Source organism: Palaemon carinicauda, chromosome 45, assembly GCF_036898095.1.
Source record: "Palaemon carinicauda isolate YSFRI2023 chromosome 45, ASM3689809v2, whole genome shotgun sequence".
In the NCBI taxonomy this organism is placed as follows: domain Eukaryota; kingdom Metazoa; phylum Arthropoda; class Malacostraca; order Decapoda; family Palaemonidae; genus Palaemon; species Palaemon carinicauda.
Window position 1 is genome coordinate 31,566,031 of NC_090769.1, and position 18,794 is coordinate 31,584,824.

General features: G+C 27.7%; 1 protein-coding gene across 1 annotated transcript in view; it reads right to left on the minus strand.

Moving 5' to 3' along the window:
* Positions 1 to 1,488: 1,488 nt before the first annotated feature.
* Positions 1,489 to 18,794, minus strand: part of LOC137635024 (piwi-like protein Siwi) — an 86,875-nt gene continuing 69,569 nt past the window's right edge. The window contains exons 13-18 of the mRNA XM_068367635.1: positions 17,833 to 17,952; positions 17,507 to 17,675; positions 16,158 to 16,279; positions 15,035 to 15,192; positions 3,275 to 3,425; positions 1,489 to 1,799 (exon numbers count right to left, since the gene is read on the minus strand). Of these exons, the coding sequence (XP_068223736.1) occupies positions 1,683 to 1,799; positions 3,275 to 3,425; positions 15,035 to 15,192; positions 16,158 to 16,279; positions 17,507 to 17,675; positions 17,833 to 17,952 (837 nt within the window). The 3' untranslated portion in view covers positions 1,489 to 1,682. The remainder of the gene's footprint in view (positions 1,800 to 3,274; positions 3,426 to 15,034; positions 15,193 to 16,157; positions 16,280 to 17,506; positions 17,676 to 17,832; positions 17,953 to 18,794) is intronic.

Below are 18,794 nucleotides of genomic sequence, written 5' to 3' on the forward strand. Positions count from 1 at the left end.
TCTGTTTATGTACACTGGCATCACAAATTCTGTTTGGTTGACTGTGTTGACATGTCAGTTCCGAGTCGTTTAGTGAGGAAACACTTATTTTCTTTTTATAACCCCTTCCCCTTTCCTCAACATGTCTTGCTAATTATTGCTTTCCCAGAATACAAATGACCTCCTAATTACTGTGTAAGAAGATGAAAACTGCAGGATTGCATTATTTTGGAGTAAATGGAGAGCGTGGTGTTGTAAACTATTTCCATTTTATTTGTATAATTTTGATTTGGTCTAGGTAACGATTTATTTGAATCAAGGCATTTACTACTTCATCTCAGTCATTATACACAATACATCTCCGTCATTATACACAATGCATATAATTATTTTTGGTTTTAATTTCCCGATTTTTCTCGTTTGTGCCGGCAACCAATGTCTTAATTTTGTTTGCAGCCTCTTTTCTAATAATTTTGTTAGCAAAGTTTACAACAACATTTCCATTTGAAGTTGACCTCATGTTTTAAGTATAGGAATGTCTTAAAGTGTCTGTTCGACCTCGTGTGTTCTTCCAGTAATTTTAGTTGTATTTGTTGATTTCATTACCATTTTTTTTCCTTTGATGTTGTCAGCATGTCATTGTCTCCAGTTTTGGGTCGATCAGTGATTGAAGGGTTGCCTTAATAGATTCTATATTCAAGGCAAGATTATTAAAAGAGTACATTTTCTTTTGAAACTTAACAGTTATCACCTAAACATAGCCTACCACTTTAGTTCAAAGATTGCAAGTGTGATCCCCAGACAAGTGATTTTCCGAGCTTGCTATTTTTTCAAGCCTTAATTATATTAATCATCAAAATCACCAGTACATGACTAATGTTTATTGCTGCTAAGTTTAAGCCTACAATTAATCTCTCAACTTTAGCTTTTCGGAGTAAAGTCTTGAGGCTTATGATATAGAAAATGAAACATTTATAAGGTATACTATCATATATGAATATTTGTCTATACACCGACGAACATCATCATCCATTAGATAACATACCATGTAGTTCCAAATTATCTCTTACCAAGAATCAAGCTGTTAACATTTTTTTTTATTGTTAGGTGAAGTTGAGGACGTTTTAGGTGTTCAAGTTAACTCTGACCCCTTGGAAAGGTTACATAATTATATCTTTTTAGAGGGAATTTGTTTAGATGTCACAGTTAATTTCTACATCTTATGCATGAATTTCCACTTTCCCCTTAGTTTCAGAAAGTTGTTAAACTGGAGTCTTTCGTCAATTCTTGACCTGTCAATAGGATTGAGTCAAGTGTGATTTTATTTTATCACCAACCAAATACTCTTGAATATTTTCTAGATTCTCTTTTTACATGCTCCAAAGAGTCATGCCTATTTTCTTCCCATGTTCAGCTGAACGATTAAGTACCACCTCAACTCATGCACTTTTTAAATGCCCGACAATGTGAAACATACGTTAAAAGGGTAAGGGTATATAGAACACAGAACAGATTATAATGTGTTTATTTAGACTTCAAATAACAAATGGGTGGAATGTATACCAACCAGCTTGTGTGATGGTGACCAAATAATACCCATGAAGTTATTACATTGTCTGCTGGTTGAGCATTCACTCCTGTCTACTAGAAGTCACGACAATTAACAGTGATTTCTAAGTATACTTTAGTCATTAAGAATAATTCTACAAGTACCAGAGTCTATCAGCAAGAGCGGGATGAGGCACATCATGAATTGCCTGTCCGGTTATGTATGCCAATTTGTGTGCATATAAACAAGGTGCTGGAACACGTACTGGTCCCTGGAAAGATAGTACAGTATGTGCTTTTAGAAATACAGAAAGTAGATGATACCATTTACTATAGTCAATTTCTTTTAGGGAGGCGCGGATTTTCACCGACACGCACCGGTGCCCTTTACCTTGGAAAAATTTCCTGATCGTTGATTGATAATTCTAACCAATTAGCAATCAGGAAACTTTTCCGAGCTAAAAGGGCACCGCTGCGAGTCGGTGCAAATCTGCCTCACTAAAAAAAATTGACCATAGTGGAAAGACAACTAAACAGGCTTTTACATAAGTTACTATAAATATGGTAAAGTGTACCGAAAAAAAGTTAAAAACCACATCCTATCTTCTAAAAGAATGAAAATTTAATGACAAGTCAGTTGACAAGCGAGAAATATTATTACGGTTTTGATAACAAATGAAAACCTGAATCCTTATGTCTAGATAACGTCTAAGATCTTGTTAGGATTTTGACAAATTCAGCCTGAAGTTGGAGTTAGAATTTAATGTTGATGTGTTTATCAGTTTATGCCCATGTTTTTACCTTTACCAGTAACTCATATAACACTGAAAAAAAAATGCATGTTGACTGGTAGTTTATGCATAAATAGATAATTCTAGATATAATGAAGCTACTATTGTGATCCTGTAACTTTATGCATAATTTAAGTGGCAATTACATTGCCTTGCCCTATGTACATACAAATGTATATTTGAATATCGAAACTCCGAATACTAAAAGTGGATGAAACTTGCGGTTCGTGAAATATAAAGATCTTTCTTCATGCTACCTTAACCTATCCCACTATATTGGGGAAAATGTACATAATTACAATTTTCGAGATTGATTATGGGGTATAATTTCACAATTAGAGAAATAAAAGGGATCAAACGTTTACGTCGTCAACAAATTTGCCGCTAATATTATAAAGACTTTCACAATTTTTTAGGAAGGCAGATTGGGGCTGGAAATGTCTTCTAACGCGTTAGAAGATATTAAGAACAACTTTACACAATTTTGGGGGCGAGGAAACTAAAGTTTTGTAACGAAAGATTTTTTTAATAAGACTTACAAATTGTGAAGTAGGGTGAACATCGGCCCTACACTGATATACCAACCAATTTACTTTGTATTGATACAGTTTTATTTTATTGCTTTGTTTTGATACTGTTCTACTCTTTATGAGATCAAACTTCCTAACTAAAAGATCAGAGGTGAAGTTTGGGAGTTGAGGAGCTTATTCTCGAATCTAGTGTCCCTGACTAATTGTGTACATTGATGTTAACACAGAACAGCCAAAAACATTCTTTATTATGATGCCTATTCTGGGCAATTTATACTACAAATTATCAATGACCATAAAGTCAGAGCTTTATATGTTTTCCATAAAATCATGATAAGAGGATTATCCGCAATGCTTATCAAATTTATCAGAACATTGTACAAGACTGAGGTGAATTAGGATTTGAGAAAAGGTGCGCTTTCTTACCATCCAGTTGTAATATAAATAGGTGAGTTTATAGGCAAGGCGTTGGTGCCTATCAGCATCTAGGTTCGAGTTAATGTCTTCCAGAATGTTGTATGATGTTGGTGTTGCAGTTCCCTGTAAAACATTTTGGCTTACCAGGTAGAAATCGTACCTTTAACGAAGAAAAATAAACCTCTCATTAGCAATATCATAATAAAAACTTTAAAGAATGAAGTAAATTAAGGAGTTTAAGGATAAGGCAGCCCAGTCTCTGAACTAGATAGCTTTCCCATACGATTTACATAACTATTTGTATTTACAAATTTCTGAATTTTCATTCAAGGGTTAACAAACTTGTTCAAATAATGTTAATAATTCCAATAATTCAATAATTTCAAATTTAATTATTATTATTGCTTGAAATATTTGAATTATTGGATTGGAATTATTATTATTAGAATAATTGGATTGGAATTATTATTATTATTTGAATGATTGAAATTTGAATTATTATTTGAATTTTTAAAGTATTAGAATTGTTATTGTTATTTGAAATGTTAGATTATTATTATTGTTTGAATTATTATTATTCACATGATTCAAATATTAATAATTTCAGAAAGGACTAAAAATAATAGTGATAACAATAATTGAAATAATTCAAATTAAATAATTCAATTATTATTATTTGAATCATTTGAATTATTACCTAAATTATTGTTATTTGAATTAGTTATTATTTGAATGATTATTATTTTTTGAATTATTATTTGATTATTCCTTGAATTATCATTTATTTAAATTATCATTACTTGAATTATAATTGGAAATATTGGAATTACTATTTGAATTATTGGAAAAAATATAATTAATTAATTATATATATAATTCAAATACTTTGAATAACTTCATTGATGACAATTCGAATAATATACAAATAATACTATTCAAAGAATTTTTCAAATAATGATAATTCAAATATTATAATCATTATCATCATTATTATCATTATTTACTATTAGTAGAGTTTTTATTAGAATAATTACTATTTTTATTACCATTTGAATTACTAATAATACAAATAATTCTAATCAAATAATATCATTTGAATTATTATTAGTGTTTGAATTTTTATTTGAATTAGTATCTGAATTGTTTGAATTATTTAAATTATTTGAACTATCATTAGTATTATTTGAATTATTATTATTAGTATTATTTGCATTATTATTGGTATTTGAATTATTATTTGAATTAATCATTAAAATAATTCAAATAATACTAATACTTAATACTATTTGAATTATTTATATTTGAGATATTTGAAGTATTATTTGCATTTGAATTATTATAATTTGAAGTATGAAATATCATTTGAATACTTTGAATTTTTATTTGGAATATTTTTTTAATTATTTGAATTTTTAATTATTTTTGAAATATTTGAATTATTAATATTTGAAATATTTTTGAAATATTTGAATTATTTTAATTATTTATTATATTTATTATTTGAATTATTTTGAATCATGATAATAATAATAATAATAATAATAATAATAACAACAACTTGCATAATATTTCATATAATTCAAATAACAGTTCAAATTCAAATCATAATACAAATAATAATTAAAATAAATTATTATTTGTATTATGATTATTATTTTTTGAATTTGAACTGTTATTTGAATTATATGAAATATTATGCGAGATATTATTATTATTATTATTATTATAATAATTCAAATAATATAATTCAAATAGTTCAAACAAATCAAATAATTCAAATAATAATTCAAATTCAAATAATAATTCAAATAATTCAAACTTCAAATCATTCGAATATTTTAAATATAATTATTCAAATAATAATAATTCAAATAATTCAGATACTAATTCCAATAATTCAAATATCAATGTCAGATACTAATAATAATTCAAATGACACTATTGATAACAATTAAAATAATTATAATCAAATTATAATTCAAATAATTATAATCAAATCATTTCAAATTATTCAAGTAATAATTCAAATAAGTAAAATAATACTAACATTTCAAATAATTCAGATATTTGGAATAATAATTCAAATAATTCAAATAATACTAACATTTCAAATAATTCAGATAATTATAATAAAATTCCAAATAATAATTCAAATGATCAAATAATTCAGATTCAAATAATTCAATAACAATTTGAATAATAATAATTCAAAAAAAATTAAAATTAAAAAATAATTCAAATAATAATTCAAATAGTATTAGTTCAAATAATTCAAATTAAAGTTTTATATAATTCTGATAATAATTCAAAATAATTCAAATAATAAAAATTAAAAATAATTCAAATAATAAAAATTCAAATATATTAATTCAAACATTTCAAAACTTTCAAATGTTTCTTATAGTAATTTCAAATTAAAATGTTTCAATTAATGATAATTCAAATAATTGAAATAATTCAAATACTAATAAAAATTCAAATAATCATTCAAATAATTCAAATAATAATTCAAATACTAATAATAATTCAAATAATTTGTATAATAAGATTCAAATAATACTAATAATAATACAAATATTTCATATTACTAATAATAATACAAATATTTCATAATAATAATACAAATATTTCATATTACTAATAATTCAAATAACACTTCAAGTAATTCATATAATACTAATAATAATTCAAATAACTCAATACTAATAATTGAAATGATAATATTTCAAATAACTAATAATTCAAATACTAAAAATTATCAAATATTTATACTAATAATAATTCAAATAATTTGAATAAGAATTCAAATATTTCATATTACTAATAATAATACAAATATTTCATATTACTAATAATTCAAATAACACTAATAATTCAAGTAATTCAAATAATACTAATAATAATTCAAATAACTCTATACTAATAATTGAAATAATACTAATAATATTTCAAATAATTCAAATAATACTAAAAATTATCAAATATTTCAAATACTAATATTAATTCTAATAATAATATAATAATAATAATTCATTTTACTAATAGGGATTCAAATAATTCTAATAATAATTCAAATCATTCAATTAATTCAAATCATTGAAATAATCATTCAAGTAATACTAATAATAATTCAAATATTCAAATAATAATTCATATTACTAATAATTCAAATAATGCAAATACTAATAATAATTCAAATAATTTGAATAATATTAATTCAAGTAATTCAAATATTACTAATGATAATTCAAATAACACTAATAATAATTCAAGTAACTTTAAAAATATTTAGAAAAATTCTATAATTCAAATACTAATAATAATTCAAAGACAAATACTCATAATTCAAATAATTTAGATAACTTAAAAATACAAATAATTAAAATATTACTATTTGTTCAAATAATTCAAAGAACAATAACTCAAATCTTTCAAATATTAATAATTCATATTATTGAAATAATAATAATAATTCAAGTAATAATTCAAATAATAATGCAAATAATTCAAATTACTAATAATAATTCAAATTCAAATTACAAATAATAATTCAAATAATTCAGATAATTATAATAAAATTCCAAATAATAATTCAAATAATCAATTCAATTTCAAATAATTCGATAATAATTTGAATAATAATTTTAAAAAATTCAAAAATTCAAATAATTCAAATGATAATTCAACTGATATTTCAAGTAATTCAAATAATAATCATTCATATAATACTAATAATAATTCAAACAATTCAATACTAATAATAATTCAAATAATAATGCAAATACTAATAATGATTCAAATAATAATGCAAATACTAATAATAATTCAAATAATTTGAATAATAAGCATTCAAATAATTCAGATAACTTGAAGAAGTAATTAAAATTTTACTAATTATTCAAATAATTCAAATAACAATAACTCTAATAATAATAATCCAAATAATTGAAATAATTCAAATAATTCTAATTCATGTAATATTTCAAATAATTCAAATACTAATAATAATTCAAATAATTCATAATACTAATTATAATTCAAAGAATGAATATTTTAAATAATTCAATAAAAAAATTATTCAAAAGATTCTAATAATAATTCAATTAATTCAATTATTGAAATAATTCAAATACTAGTAATAATAATTCAAATAATTCATATTACTAATTAGAATTCAAATAATTCAATAATAATTTTAATGATAATTAAAATTCAAATAATAATTGAAATAATAATGATTCAAATAATTCAAATAATACTAATCATAATTCAAATAATTCTAATATTAATTCGAATAATACTAATAACAATTCAAATAATTCAAATACTAATAACAATTCAAATAACTCAATTACTAATAATAATTCTTAGATAATTAATAATTCTAAAAATAATTCAAATGTCTAATAATTAAAATGATTCAATAATAACAACTCAAAAAATTCAAATAATCAAAATAATAATTCAAATAGTTCAATTAATAATTCATATACTAATAATAATTCAACTAATTCATATTAATAATAAGAACTCAAATAATTCAATTAATAATCATTCAATAAATAATAATTCTATTGATAATCGAAATTCAAATAATTCAAATATTAATAATTCAAATGATAATGATTCAAATAATTCAAATAATTCTAATATTAATTTGAATAATACTAATAACAATTCAAGTAATTCAAATACTAATTACAATTCAAATAATTCAAATACTAATAATAATTCGAAGATAAATACTAATAATTCTAAAAATAACTCAAATGTCTAATAATTAAAATTATTGAATAATAATAACTCAAATAATTGAAATAATCGAATAATTCAAATAATAATTCCAAAAAATTCAAATAATTCAATTAATAATTCATATTACTAATAATAATTCAAATAATTCATATTACTAATAATAATTCAAATAATTCATATTACTAATAATAATTCAAATAATTTAAATAATATTAATTTAAATATAATTTCAAACAATTCAAAAATTTCAAATTTTTCAAATAATAATTCAAATAGTAATAATTCAAATAATTCAGATAATATTTCGAATAAAAATTCAAATAAAGTTTCAAATAATAATTCAATTAATAATTCAAACAATTCAAATAATTGAAATTACTAATAATAATAAAAATTCAAATAATAATTCAAATACTAATAATTGAAAAATTAAGAACAAATTCAAATAAAACTAATAATAATTCAAATCTCAATAATAATTCAATTAATAATCATTCAGATAGTAATTCTAATAATGATAATTCAAATCCAAATAATTCAAATGATAATAAATCAAATAATCCAAATAACACTAATAATAATTCAAATAATAATGCAAATACTAATAATAATTCTAATACAAATAATTCAAATAACTAATAATAATTCAAATAATTCTAATATTAATAATTCAAATAATTCTAATATTAAAAATTCAAATAATTCTAATATTAAAAATTCAAATAATAATAATTCAAATAATTCAAATACTGATAATAATTCAAATAGTAATCTAATAACAATTCAAAGACAAATACTACTAATTCAAATAATAATAACTCAAATGAATATTTAAAATAAATAAAATAATGCAAATAATTCAAATGATAATTCAAATTCAAATAATTCAAATTCAAATAATTCTTATAATAATTCAAATAATTCTAATAATAATTCAAATAATAATAATTCAAATATTTCTAATAATTAAAATCTAATCATTCTAACAATAATAATAATGTAGTTGATATCATTAATAATAATAATAATAATTATAATAATAATAATAATAATAAATGGCAACAATATAATATATTAAGATATTAATATATTAATAGAAATATTAATATTAAATACTAATACCAATATTGATATGAATAATTAATATTAATATAATTAATGTTAATATTATCATTAATAATGATAATAATAATAATAATATCAATGTAATATTGATATTAATATTATTAATATTAATATTTTTATCAATAATAATAATAATAATAATATAATAAAATTATTAATATTAATATTCTTAAAAATAATAATGATAATTTTGATATCAAAATCATTATTACTATTGATAATATACATACATACACATACCAAGGCACTTTCCCCAATTTTGGGGGGTAGCCGATATCAACAAATGAAACAAAACAAAAAGGGGACCTCTAATCTCTACGTTCCTCCCAGCCTGACAAGGGACTCAACCGAGTTCAGCTGGTACTGCTAGGGTGCTACAGCCCACCCTCCCCCGTTATCCACCACAGATGAAGCTTCATAATGCTGAATCTCCTACTGCTGCTACTTCCGCGGTAATCTAAGGCACCGGAGGAAGCAGCAGGGCCTACCGGAACTGCGTCACAATCGCTCGCCATTCATTCCTATTTCTAGCACGCTCTCTTGCCTCTCTCACATCTATCCTCCTTTCACCCAGAGCTTTCTTCACTTCATCCATCCACCCAAACCTTGCCCTTCTTGTACTTCTCCCATCACCTCTTGCATTCATCACCTTCTTTAGCAGACAGCCATTTTCCATTCTCTCAACATGACCAAACTACCACCTCATATCCACTCTAGCTGCTAACTCATTTCTTACACCCATTCTCACCCTCACCACTTCGTTCCTAACCCTATCTACTCGAGATACACCAGCCATACTCCTTAGACACTTCATCTCCAACACATTCAATTTCTGTCTCTCCATCACTTTCATTCCCCACAACTCCGATCCATACATCACAGTTGGTACAATCACTTTCTCATATAGAACACTCTTTACATTCATGCCCAACCCTCAATTTTTTACTACTCCTTTAACTGCCCCAAACACTTTGCAATCTTCATTCACTCCCTGACATACATCTGCTTCCACTCCACCATTTGCTGCAACAACAGACCCCAAGTACTAAAACTGATCCACCTCCTCAAGTAACTCAACATTCAACATGACATTCAACCTTGCACTACCTTCCCTTCTCGTACATCTCATAACCTTACTCTTACCCACATTAACTCTCAACTTCCTTCTCTCACACACACTTCCAAATTCTGTCACTAATCGACCAAGCTTCTCTTCTGTGTCTGCAACCAGTACAGTATCATCCGCAAACAACAACTGATTTACCTCCCATTCATGGTCATTCTCGTCTACCAGTTTTAATCCTCGTCCAAGCACTCTAGCATTCACCTCTCTCACCACTCCATCAACATACAAGTTAAACAACCATGGCGACATCACACATCCCTGTCTCAGCCCCACTCTCACCGGAAACCAATCACTCACTTCATTTCCTATTCTAACACATGCTTTACTACCTTTGTAGAAACTTTTCACTGCTTGCAACAACCTTCCACCAACTCCATATAACCTCATCACATTCCACATTGCTTCCTATCAACTCTATCATACGCTTTCTCCAGATCCATAAACGCAACATACACCACCTTACCTTTTGCTAAATATTTCTCGCATTTCTGCCCAACTGTAAAAATCTGATTCATACAACCCCTACCTCTTCTAAAACCATCCTGTACTTCTAAGATTGCATTCTCTGTTATATCCTTAATCCTATTAATCATTACTCTACCATACACTTTTCCAACTACACTCAACAAACTAATAACTCTTGAATTACAACACTCATGCACATCTCCATTACCCTTATATAGTGGTACAATACATGCACAAACCCAATCCACTGGTACCATTGACAACACAAAACACCTTAAACAATCTTACCAACCATTCAAGTACAGTCACACCCCCTTCCTTCAACATCTCAGCTCTCAAACCATCCATACCAGATGATTTTCCTACTCTCGTTTCATCTAGTGCTCTCCTCACTTCCTCTATTGTAATCTCTCTCATTCTCATCTCCCATCACCGGCACCTCAACACCTGCAACAGCAATTATATCGGCCTCCCTATTATCTTCAACATCCAGTAAACTTTCAAAATATTCCGCCCACCTTTTCCTTGCCTCCTCTTTTAACAACCTTCCATTTCCATCTCTCACTGTCTCTTCAATTCTTGAGCCAGCCTTCCTTACTCTCTTCACTTCTTTCCAAAACAATTTCTTATTCTCTTCATATGACTGACCCAATCCCTGACCCCACCTCAGGTCAGCAGCCCTCTTTACCTCACGTACCTTGCGCTTTACTTCCACATTTTTCTCTTTATATTTTCCATACTTCTCTATACTATTACTCTGCAGCCATTCTTCAAAAGCCCTCTTTTTCTCTTCCACATTTACCTTCACTCCTTCATTCCACCATTCATTGCCCTTCCTCATGCTGCCTCCAACAACCTTCTTGCCACACACATTACTTGCAATCCCAACAAAATTTTCTTTTACTAACTTCCACTCCTCTAAATTACCAGTTTCTCTTACTCTCACTTCGTCATATACCTTTCCTGATATTTACTTTTTACCCCCGGTTTTATTAGCTCTTCAACCCTCACTAGCTCCCTTTTACATCCACCTACTCTATTCCCCTACTCTTGTGCTACAACTAATTTTCCTTCCACCAAAAATTGATCAGCCATACCGTTAGCTATACCCCTAAACACGTACACGTCTTTCAATCTTCCAAACATTCTTTTAGTTATCAACACAATCCATTAATGCCCTTTCTGCTACTCTTCCATTTGCCACTCTTACCCATGTATACTTGTTTTTATCTTTCTTTTTGAAAAAGCTAGCACTTATTACCATCTCTTGTTCAACACACATATCTACCAGTCTCTCACCACTTTCATTTTCACCTGGTACGCCATACTTCCCAATGACACCTTCTACCTCTCCAGCGCCCACTCTAGCATTTAAGTCACCCATGACAACTACATAATTCTTTCTACACAGTCCTTCTACACACCTAGTTAATTCATTTCAGAACTCATTCCGCTCTTCTTCACTTTTCTCACTACCTGGCCCATACGCACTGACAAACGCCCATATTATTATTGATATAAATAAGAGTAATATAAAAAATGTTAATATTAGTATTATTAATATTAATATTATCAATATTATTAACATCATTAGTATTAATAATATTATTAACAATATTAGTATTAATATTAGTATTATCAATAATAATAAATAATAAATAAAATGATTGAACAATATTAATAATAATAATAATAATAATAATAATAATAATATTACTATTATATAATATACAAAAATAATATATAATATTTTTACCATATTAATGTAATAACCAAAAAACAAGAACGGAAGCTTTTTTTTTCGGTATCTTATCAAATTATTTTTTTCCTATTTGTTTTGGTCTTAGAACCGTGACATAAGTTTATTATCATAGTCCTATGAAGGTAACCTACTGCATTTTAAAGAAAATTAAAATATAACAAGTCAGCTAATTAAGGAAATCACATAAATAATAAAATACAAATAATTAAAGATAAATATTGATAAACTATACAAAACAATTCGCTAAAAATCATTCAAATGGTAGAAGCTGAAAACCATAATTATTGCATAATTTCTGTATCTTACCATTGTATAAACCACAAACCTTAATGATAACATGAAAATAGAAGTTTAAAAAATGCAAAAATATTATTAGCAAAAGTTTTAAACAGTGCTAAATTCCTCAATTGTTATAGCAATTGCTCTTACCGTTAAGCCAACCCTCGATGATATACAAATTCCAGCTTTCCTTTATATAGTGCATTTGAGGGTACGCCATCATATTTCAAGATCTTCCTATAAGTGTTAAGGAGCCTTGCCTATGTGTCTTCTACGTAATCACCATCATTGAAAAGTCATTGCTGAACAAATGACAGCATGTGTTATGTTGACGTGATTGGCACTGAGTAACATGAACCATTTTTTATTTACTGCTTTTCGAAAAAAAAAAACGACACTGAGAAACATGAACCATTTTTTTATTTACTGCTTTTCGAAAAAAATAAATAAATAAATATAAACTCAAGTTCTGCCCGTTAATGTTAACCTCTACCCTTTGGCTCATTCATTTTGGCTTTTACAATCGTAAATTTAGTAATTACTAAGCATTGGAAACCGCTTTTTATCTCATACAATAGCCGACTGACTCTGCTCACTTAGCAAAGAAACAGTTCTTAGGCAAGATAGGCGTCAATGGTGACCGGAATTCTTGCCGCAAACATTTTCGCCGTAGGACTTTTTGTCACGGACTTTTTGCCGTAGGAATCTTTGCCACTAGGTATTTTTGCCGTAAGGAATTCTTGCCGCAAATTGCATATTACTTTTATAATTTAAAGGTATATGAAAGAGTTGACCTATAGAAAAAAATAAGTATAGTGGCCTACATACATCTAATGCGATGGATGGTCTCTGATGATTAGCTCTTACTTATGAAGTTTTAAACAAGCAGTTTTAGCCCATACATACACTCCACTGGTCTTTGATAAATAGCTCGTGCTTCTAAAGTTTAAAACAAGTTGTTACATACCTACTTGCATACGTACATACACACATACATCTCTGTATGTATTCCTGTGGATATGTGGAATGTTTATGAACGAACTTCACATAAGTTACCAAACACCAATAATAGTGTAGAAGGGTTTCATAATACCTTGCAAAGTTCTGTTACAAATATCCACCCAAATATTTGACAATTAATTAACCTTTTGAAAAACGAAGAGAGTCTAGCAAAAAAGAAAAGAATTGATATTGAACGTGGTGAAGCATCTCACATGAAGAAAAAGTACAAAGAGGTTTATGTACGAATACAGAGAATTGTTTCGAGATATGATTTTCAGCGTAAAGTACACTATTTACGGAGTATTGCAATGAATTTGCACTCATTCTAAACTTAATTAAAGTTTTTTTTTTTTTTTTTTAAATATTTTGAATTTTAAATAAATAAACCTTCTATATTGTAATACCTTTGTTATTGATTTTATTTTGACAATGATGAATATTTGAATATTTATTGTAACTTCAATTGCTCTTAAATCTATTACTTGTTTTAAATAGATAAACTTTCAGTTTTATGATACACTATTATTCTCATACCCTTTTATACTCATAATTTAGATATATTTTATTAATTATACGGCATTCATGTATGTAGTAGAGTGTATTTACAGTATATATGCTAAAAACTGCTTGTTTAAACCTTACTAAGTAACAGCTAATTAGATGTATGTGTGTGTATGTATGTATGTATGTAAGTAGGTATGTATACTTCTTGTTTATAAACAACTTGTTTTAAACTTTAGAAGCACGAGCTATTTATCAAAGACCAGTGGAGTGTATGTATGGGCTAAAACTGCTTGTTTAAAACTTCATAAGTAAGAGCTAATCATCAGAGACCATCCATCGCATTAGATGTATGTAGGCCACTATACTTATTTTTTTCTATAGGTCAACTCTTTCATATACCTTTAAATTATAAAAGTAATATGCAATTTGCGGCAAGAATTCCTTACGGCAAAAATACCTAGTGACAAAGTTTCCTACGGCAAAAAGTCCGTGACAAAAAGTCCTACGGCGAAAATGTATGCGGCAATATGATGTCATATTCCGCAACCACTCTCGAATGTTAGACATTTCTATCCAGATTTTACATAGGACATTATGAATATTTTATTATGAACAGAAAGTTACAACTTACCATGATGACTGCAATCTTAGTCGACAGTCTAAGATGCTAGAAATTATTTTACACCCTGGTTAAGAATTAAGCGTATAAATGAGATTACTCCATAAACAAAATATCCGAGTCCCCATTTACCTCTCTGGAAGCGTTACGACATCATCACAAACTGTTCCTGAAGGAGGGTTAATCGGAATACTAGACTGTGCTCCTTGTGCAAACAAGCGCGTGTTGATCCTTTTGCTAACCACAATAAAGCTAAAGCGAGGTGAGAAGTTGTTTGCTTCAAAACATGCCTGAAACAAAAATTTTATATTAACTTATATTTTATTTATAAATTCTTGATTGCAGCTAAAGTCGGTAGTCCGAATTCTCTTAATAAATAACCTTGTACTGATTACCATAAGGCTGTGCATACAAGCGGTACTCCCAGGTAATGAACATTGCTGATATAAAGATGATGCATGTTATTCTGAATATCAAACCCTAATAAACTTGGTTTACTTCCATCATGCCAGTATTGATAAAAAAACACTAGTTTTGTTATAGTTTTAGATAAACAATATAAATTATTCTACACGGATAGGTTATAAAATTTGTCTTGTTACCTCTGGTAATTTTCTAGTTATAAGAAGTTTGTCACATCGGATGTAACGTTCTATATATTTTGTCATAAAAATCTTAGATGAACATAACTTCCATTTCATAAATACATGGTAACTCATTCTTCAAGGTTGCATTAACCATATGCTTTCAGGGTGCCGGTTTAGTATGTGGCCTACCTTTCGAATATGGCCTACGAAATAATATCTGTGGCCTAACGTAACCTAACCTAACAAGCCAGGTAGGCCACATACTAAAACAGAATAAAAGATGTTGGCCACATACTAAACCGGCACCGCTTTGAGATATATTTGCGAATGAGATTACATGTTTTCGTTACATGCTGAAGTGTACCATAGTCACTTCTAATTCTATACATTAAATTTATTTTGTAATCTATTTCATTCCAGTCCAAGTAGACTTCTCAAAATAATATTTAGCACTTATGGACAACCTACTAGATTTGTAATGAGGGCTTCTGTTGAAAGAATATGTACATTCATGTCCATTATAGATACTGGTCCAATTGATGCTCACTGTTGCATATGTGAATTCGGAGGTTTTGTGATATAGATTTCTGTTACTGACAGTATTAATGCCTCTATAAAAGTAATAACTTGGTAATGAATACATCACTTCATTATTTAGATTTTCTTACCTTTATTGCGTTTATTTCAATGTTCTTAACATACTCCAGCTGGCCTTGACCAACACCATCCCTATACACGATAACGCGTTCAGGAAGCATCCCGTTGACTTTGCTGTAGTAATACAGGGCATCTGTAATAAAAATGTTATTAGATTAAGAGCACGTGATTCAGTACAATGAATATTTATGTTTAGTTAGAGAAATTTTAAGAAAAATACCTGTAAGTGTATTGTTTATAATTATCTGGCTACTTTAATAGGGCTCTTTGTATGTGGGACAAACTAGGGTTGTACTCATTTCCTTTATTTAGTTTACTAAGAGCTGAATAATTTTTACGGTCTCTTAAATCTTCAATATACAATACTCTGTTTCTAACAGTCATGTTGGTAGCACGTGTGATTCATACAGCTACATCAGTTTTCCGAGTAATATACTAAAAAAAAAAAAAAAATTACTAAGGAAGTATAACTAACATTGATTCCATTAATAATTCTACACATAAATGCTTGAATGTGTGGAATTAACACAAACACATCTCATAATTAGAATTCCTTCTAAAGGTATTTCAATAAGGAAAGTTTCAGGTGATAAGTTGTCTACAACTGCATTCTCCCAAAAGAATTGTGCCTTTCTCAGTTACTGATGCCTTAAAATTTGGATGGTTGATGCCTTAAAAGCAGTTAACAATATTGCCTTACAGTCTCGCTTGCTTTTGACCTTCGTGACTTGCACATATCTCTAAAGTTACACTAAACATTTTGTCCAATATTTAATGCAATGATTGCTTTGTTTTTAAATCATGCAATCACGGCCAAATCTTGAAGATATTGCACAGTCTGCCAATTTTGCCACCATTTTATGTAGAGCAGAGTGAATCTACGAATTCAGTTCTACCTCTACAATACATTATTACCACCAATGCAATGTATGTTGGATTGCGCTATGTAGCAATACTTAAAAGTTTGTAAAAAAAAAAAAAAAAAAAAACAATGTGTGATTGGTGCCTTGGCTAATCTACTTCCTGTCTTATTGTAAAACTTTAGTCCATGAACTGAGCTAGTTTTGGAAGGACAGCTCTTATAAAAGTATTGATGGTTCTTTTTAGCTCAATAGTCAAATGGAAATATTCCAAAATGTTTATGAATGTTTCTGCAATGTTGTATTTTGTAATTTTACTGGAGTAATTCTAGTATAATAGGTTTAGTATGAAGTTCTTAGTTAATGGTAAATAGAGCAATTGTTTGGAGCATTTCTAAAACAATAACAAAAATATCAATGATAATTTTTTTCAATTTTAGAATGGTTTAGACCAACACTGTATGGACTCATCAGGGAAAAACCTCTCATAGCAAATTTACTTTGAATATTAGCACAAAAGTTGCCTGTCAGTTCTTCTTGGTTGATATGTCTGGATACTTGACCATAGTATCGAGTCAAATTCTTGTTGAAAGAAGCCACAACAGCTCCCCAGGATGAACCTCTCCTTGAACTGTCATGATAAGCATCATAGCCAACCACCATTGTATTCTGAAAAAAAAAAAGAAAAAAAAAAGTCATTTCATGAACTAGCCCAAAGAACTGTCGTATAACATATTAATTAAGAGGAGTAAACTAGGTTAAAGTATGGAGGATTCATTAATAAATATTTCAATAATCTTAAAATAGTTCTAGATATATTTTTCACCTGGAATGGAATTTGGACGTTCCAAACTTCACCTCCGAGCTTGCAATTTATTTGGATTGCAATTTTGTTTATGATACTCAGTTGCCTTTGTTTGTTTTGTAGACTCTTAGCTAGAACCATCTGCCAATAGAAATTCATAAAGTAAATATGTTTTGTTCGGTAATTATATGAGGTGCAAATATCCAACTGAACAATTTTTTTTAAACCTTTTACATCCATATGAACAGCATGTTGCCATAAAATGGCAAGAAAAATATTTATATACGTTAGTTTTCAGAAGATCCAACTCGCACTAAGATTATCAATATTTTATCAACATTTAGTAGTGTAGCTTACCAATTTTCATAAGGTGAAATTAATTTATTTTGTTCACGTTACATTTTATTTGAGTAAAATCTATTTCATGTCAATGAAAATCACTTCCGAAATTGCTTCTATTCTTTTGAGGGGATTTTTTTTTTTATATGTGCTGGTCTGAAGAGACTTAGGATTATATTTGCGTAGATCTTGGCGTTTTGATACATAAGAGTATAATATATATACACACACACACACATATATATAATATATATAATATATATAATATACATAATATATATAATATATATAATATATATAATATATATAATATATATAATATATATAATATATATAATATATATATATATATATATGTATGTATGTGGGGGGGGCGTTATGTGTGTGTGTGTGTGTGAGAGAGAGAGAGAGAGAGAGAGAGAGAGAGAGAGAGAGAGAGAGAGAGAGAGAGAGAGAGAGAGAGAGAGAGAGAGAGAGAGCCAACTGAAAATTTTACATCTCATGGCTTTCATATCACGCTTCCTGGCTATGACCTTAAGTCTTAATCAAACCCGTTATCATCATCATCATCATCATCAGTATCATCATCATTAGTAGTATCAGTATCATCATCATTAGTAGTATCATCATCATCATTAGTAGTA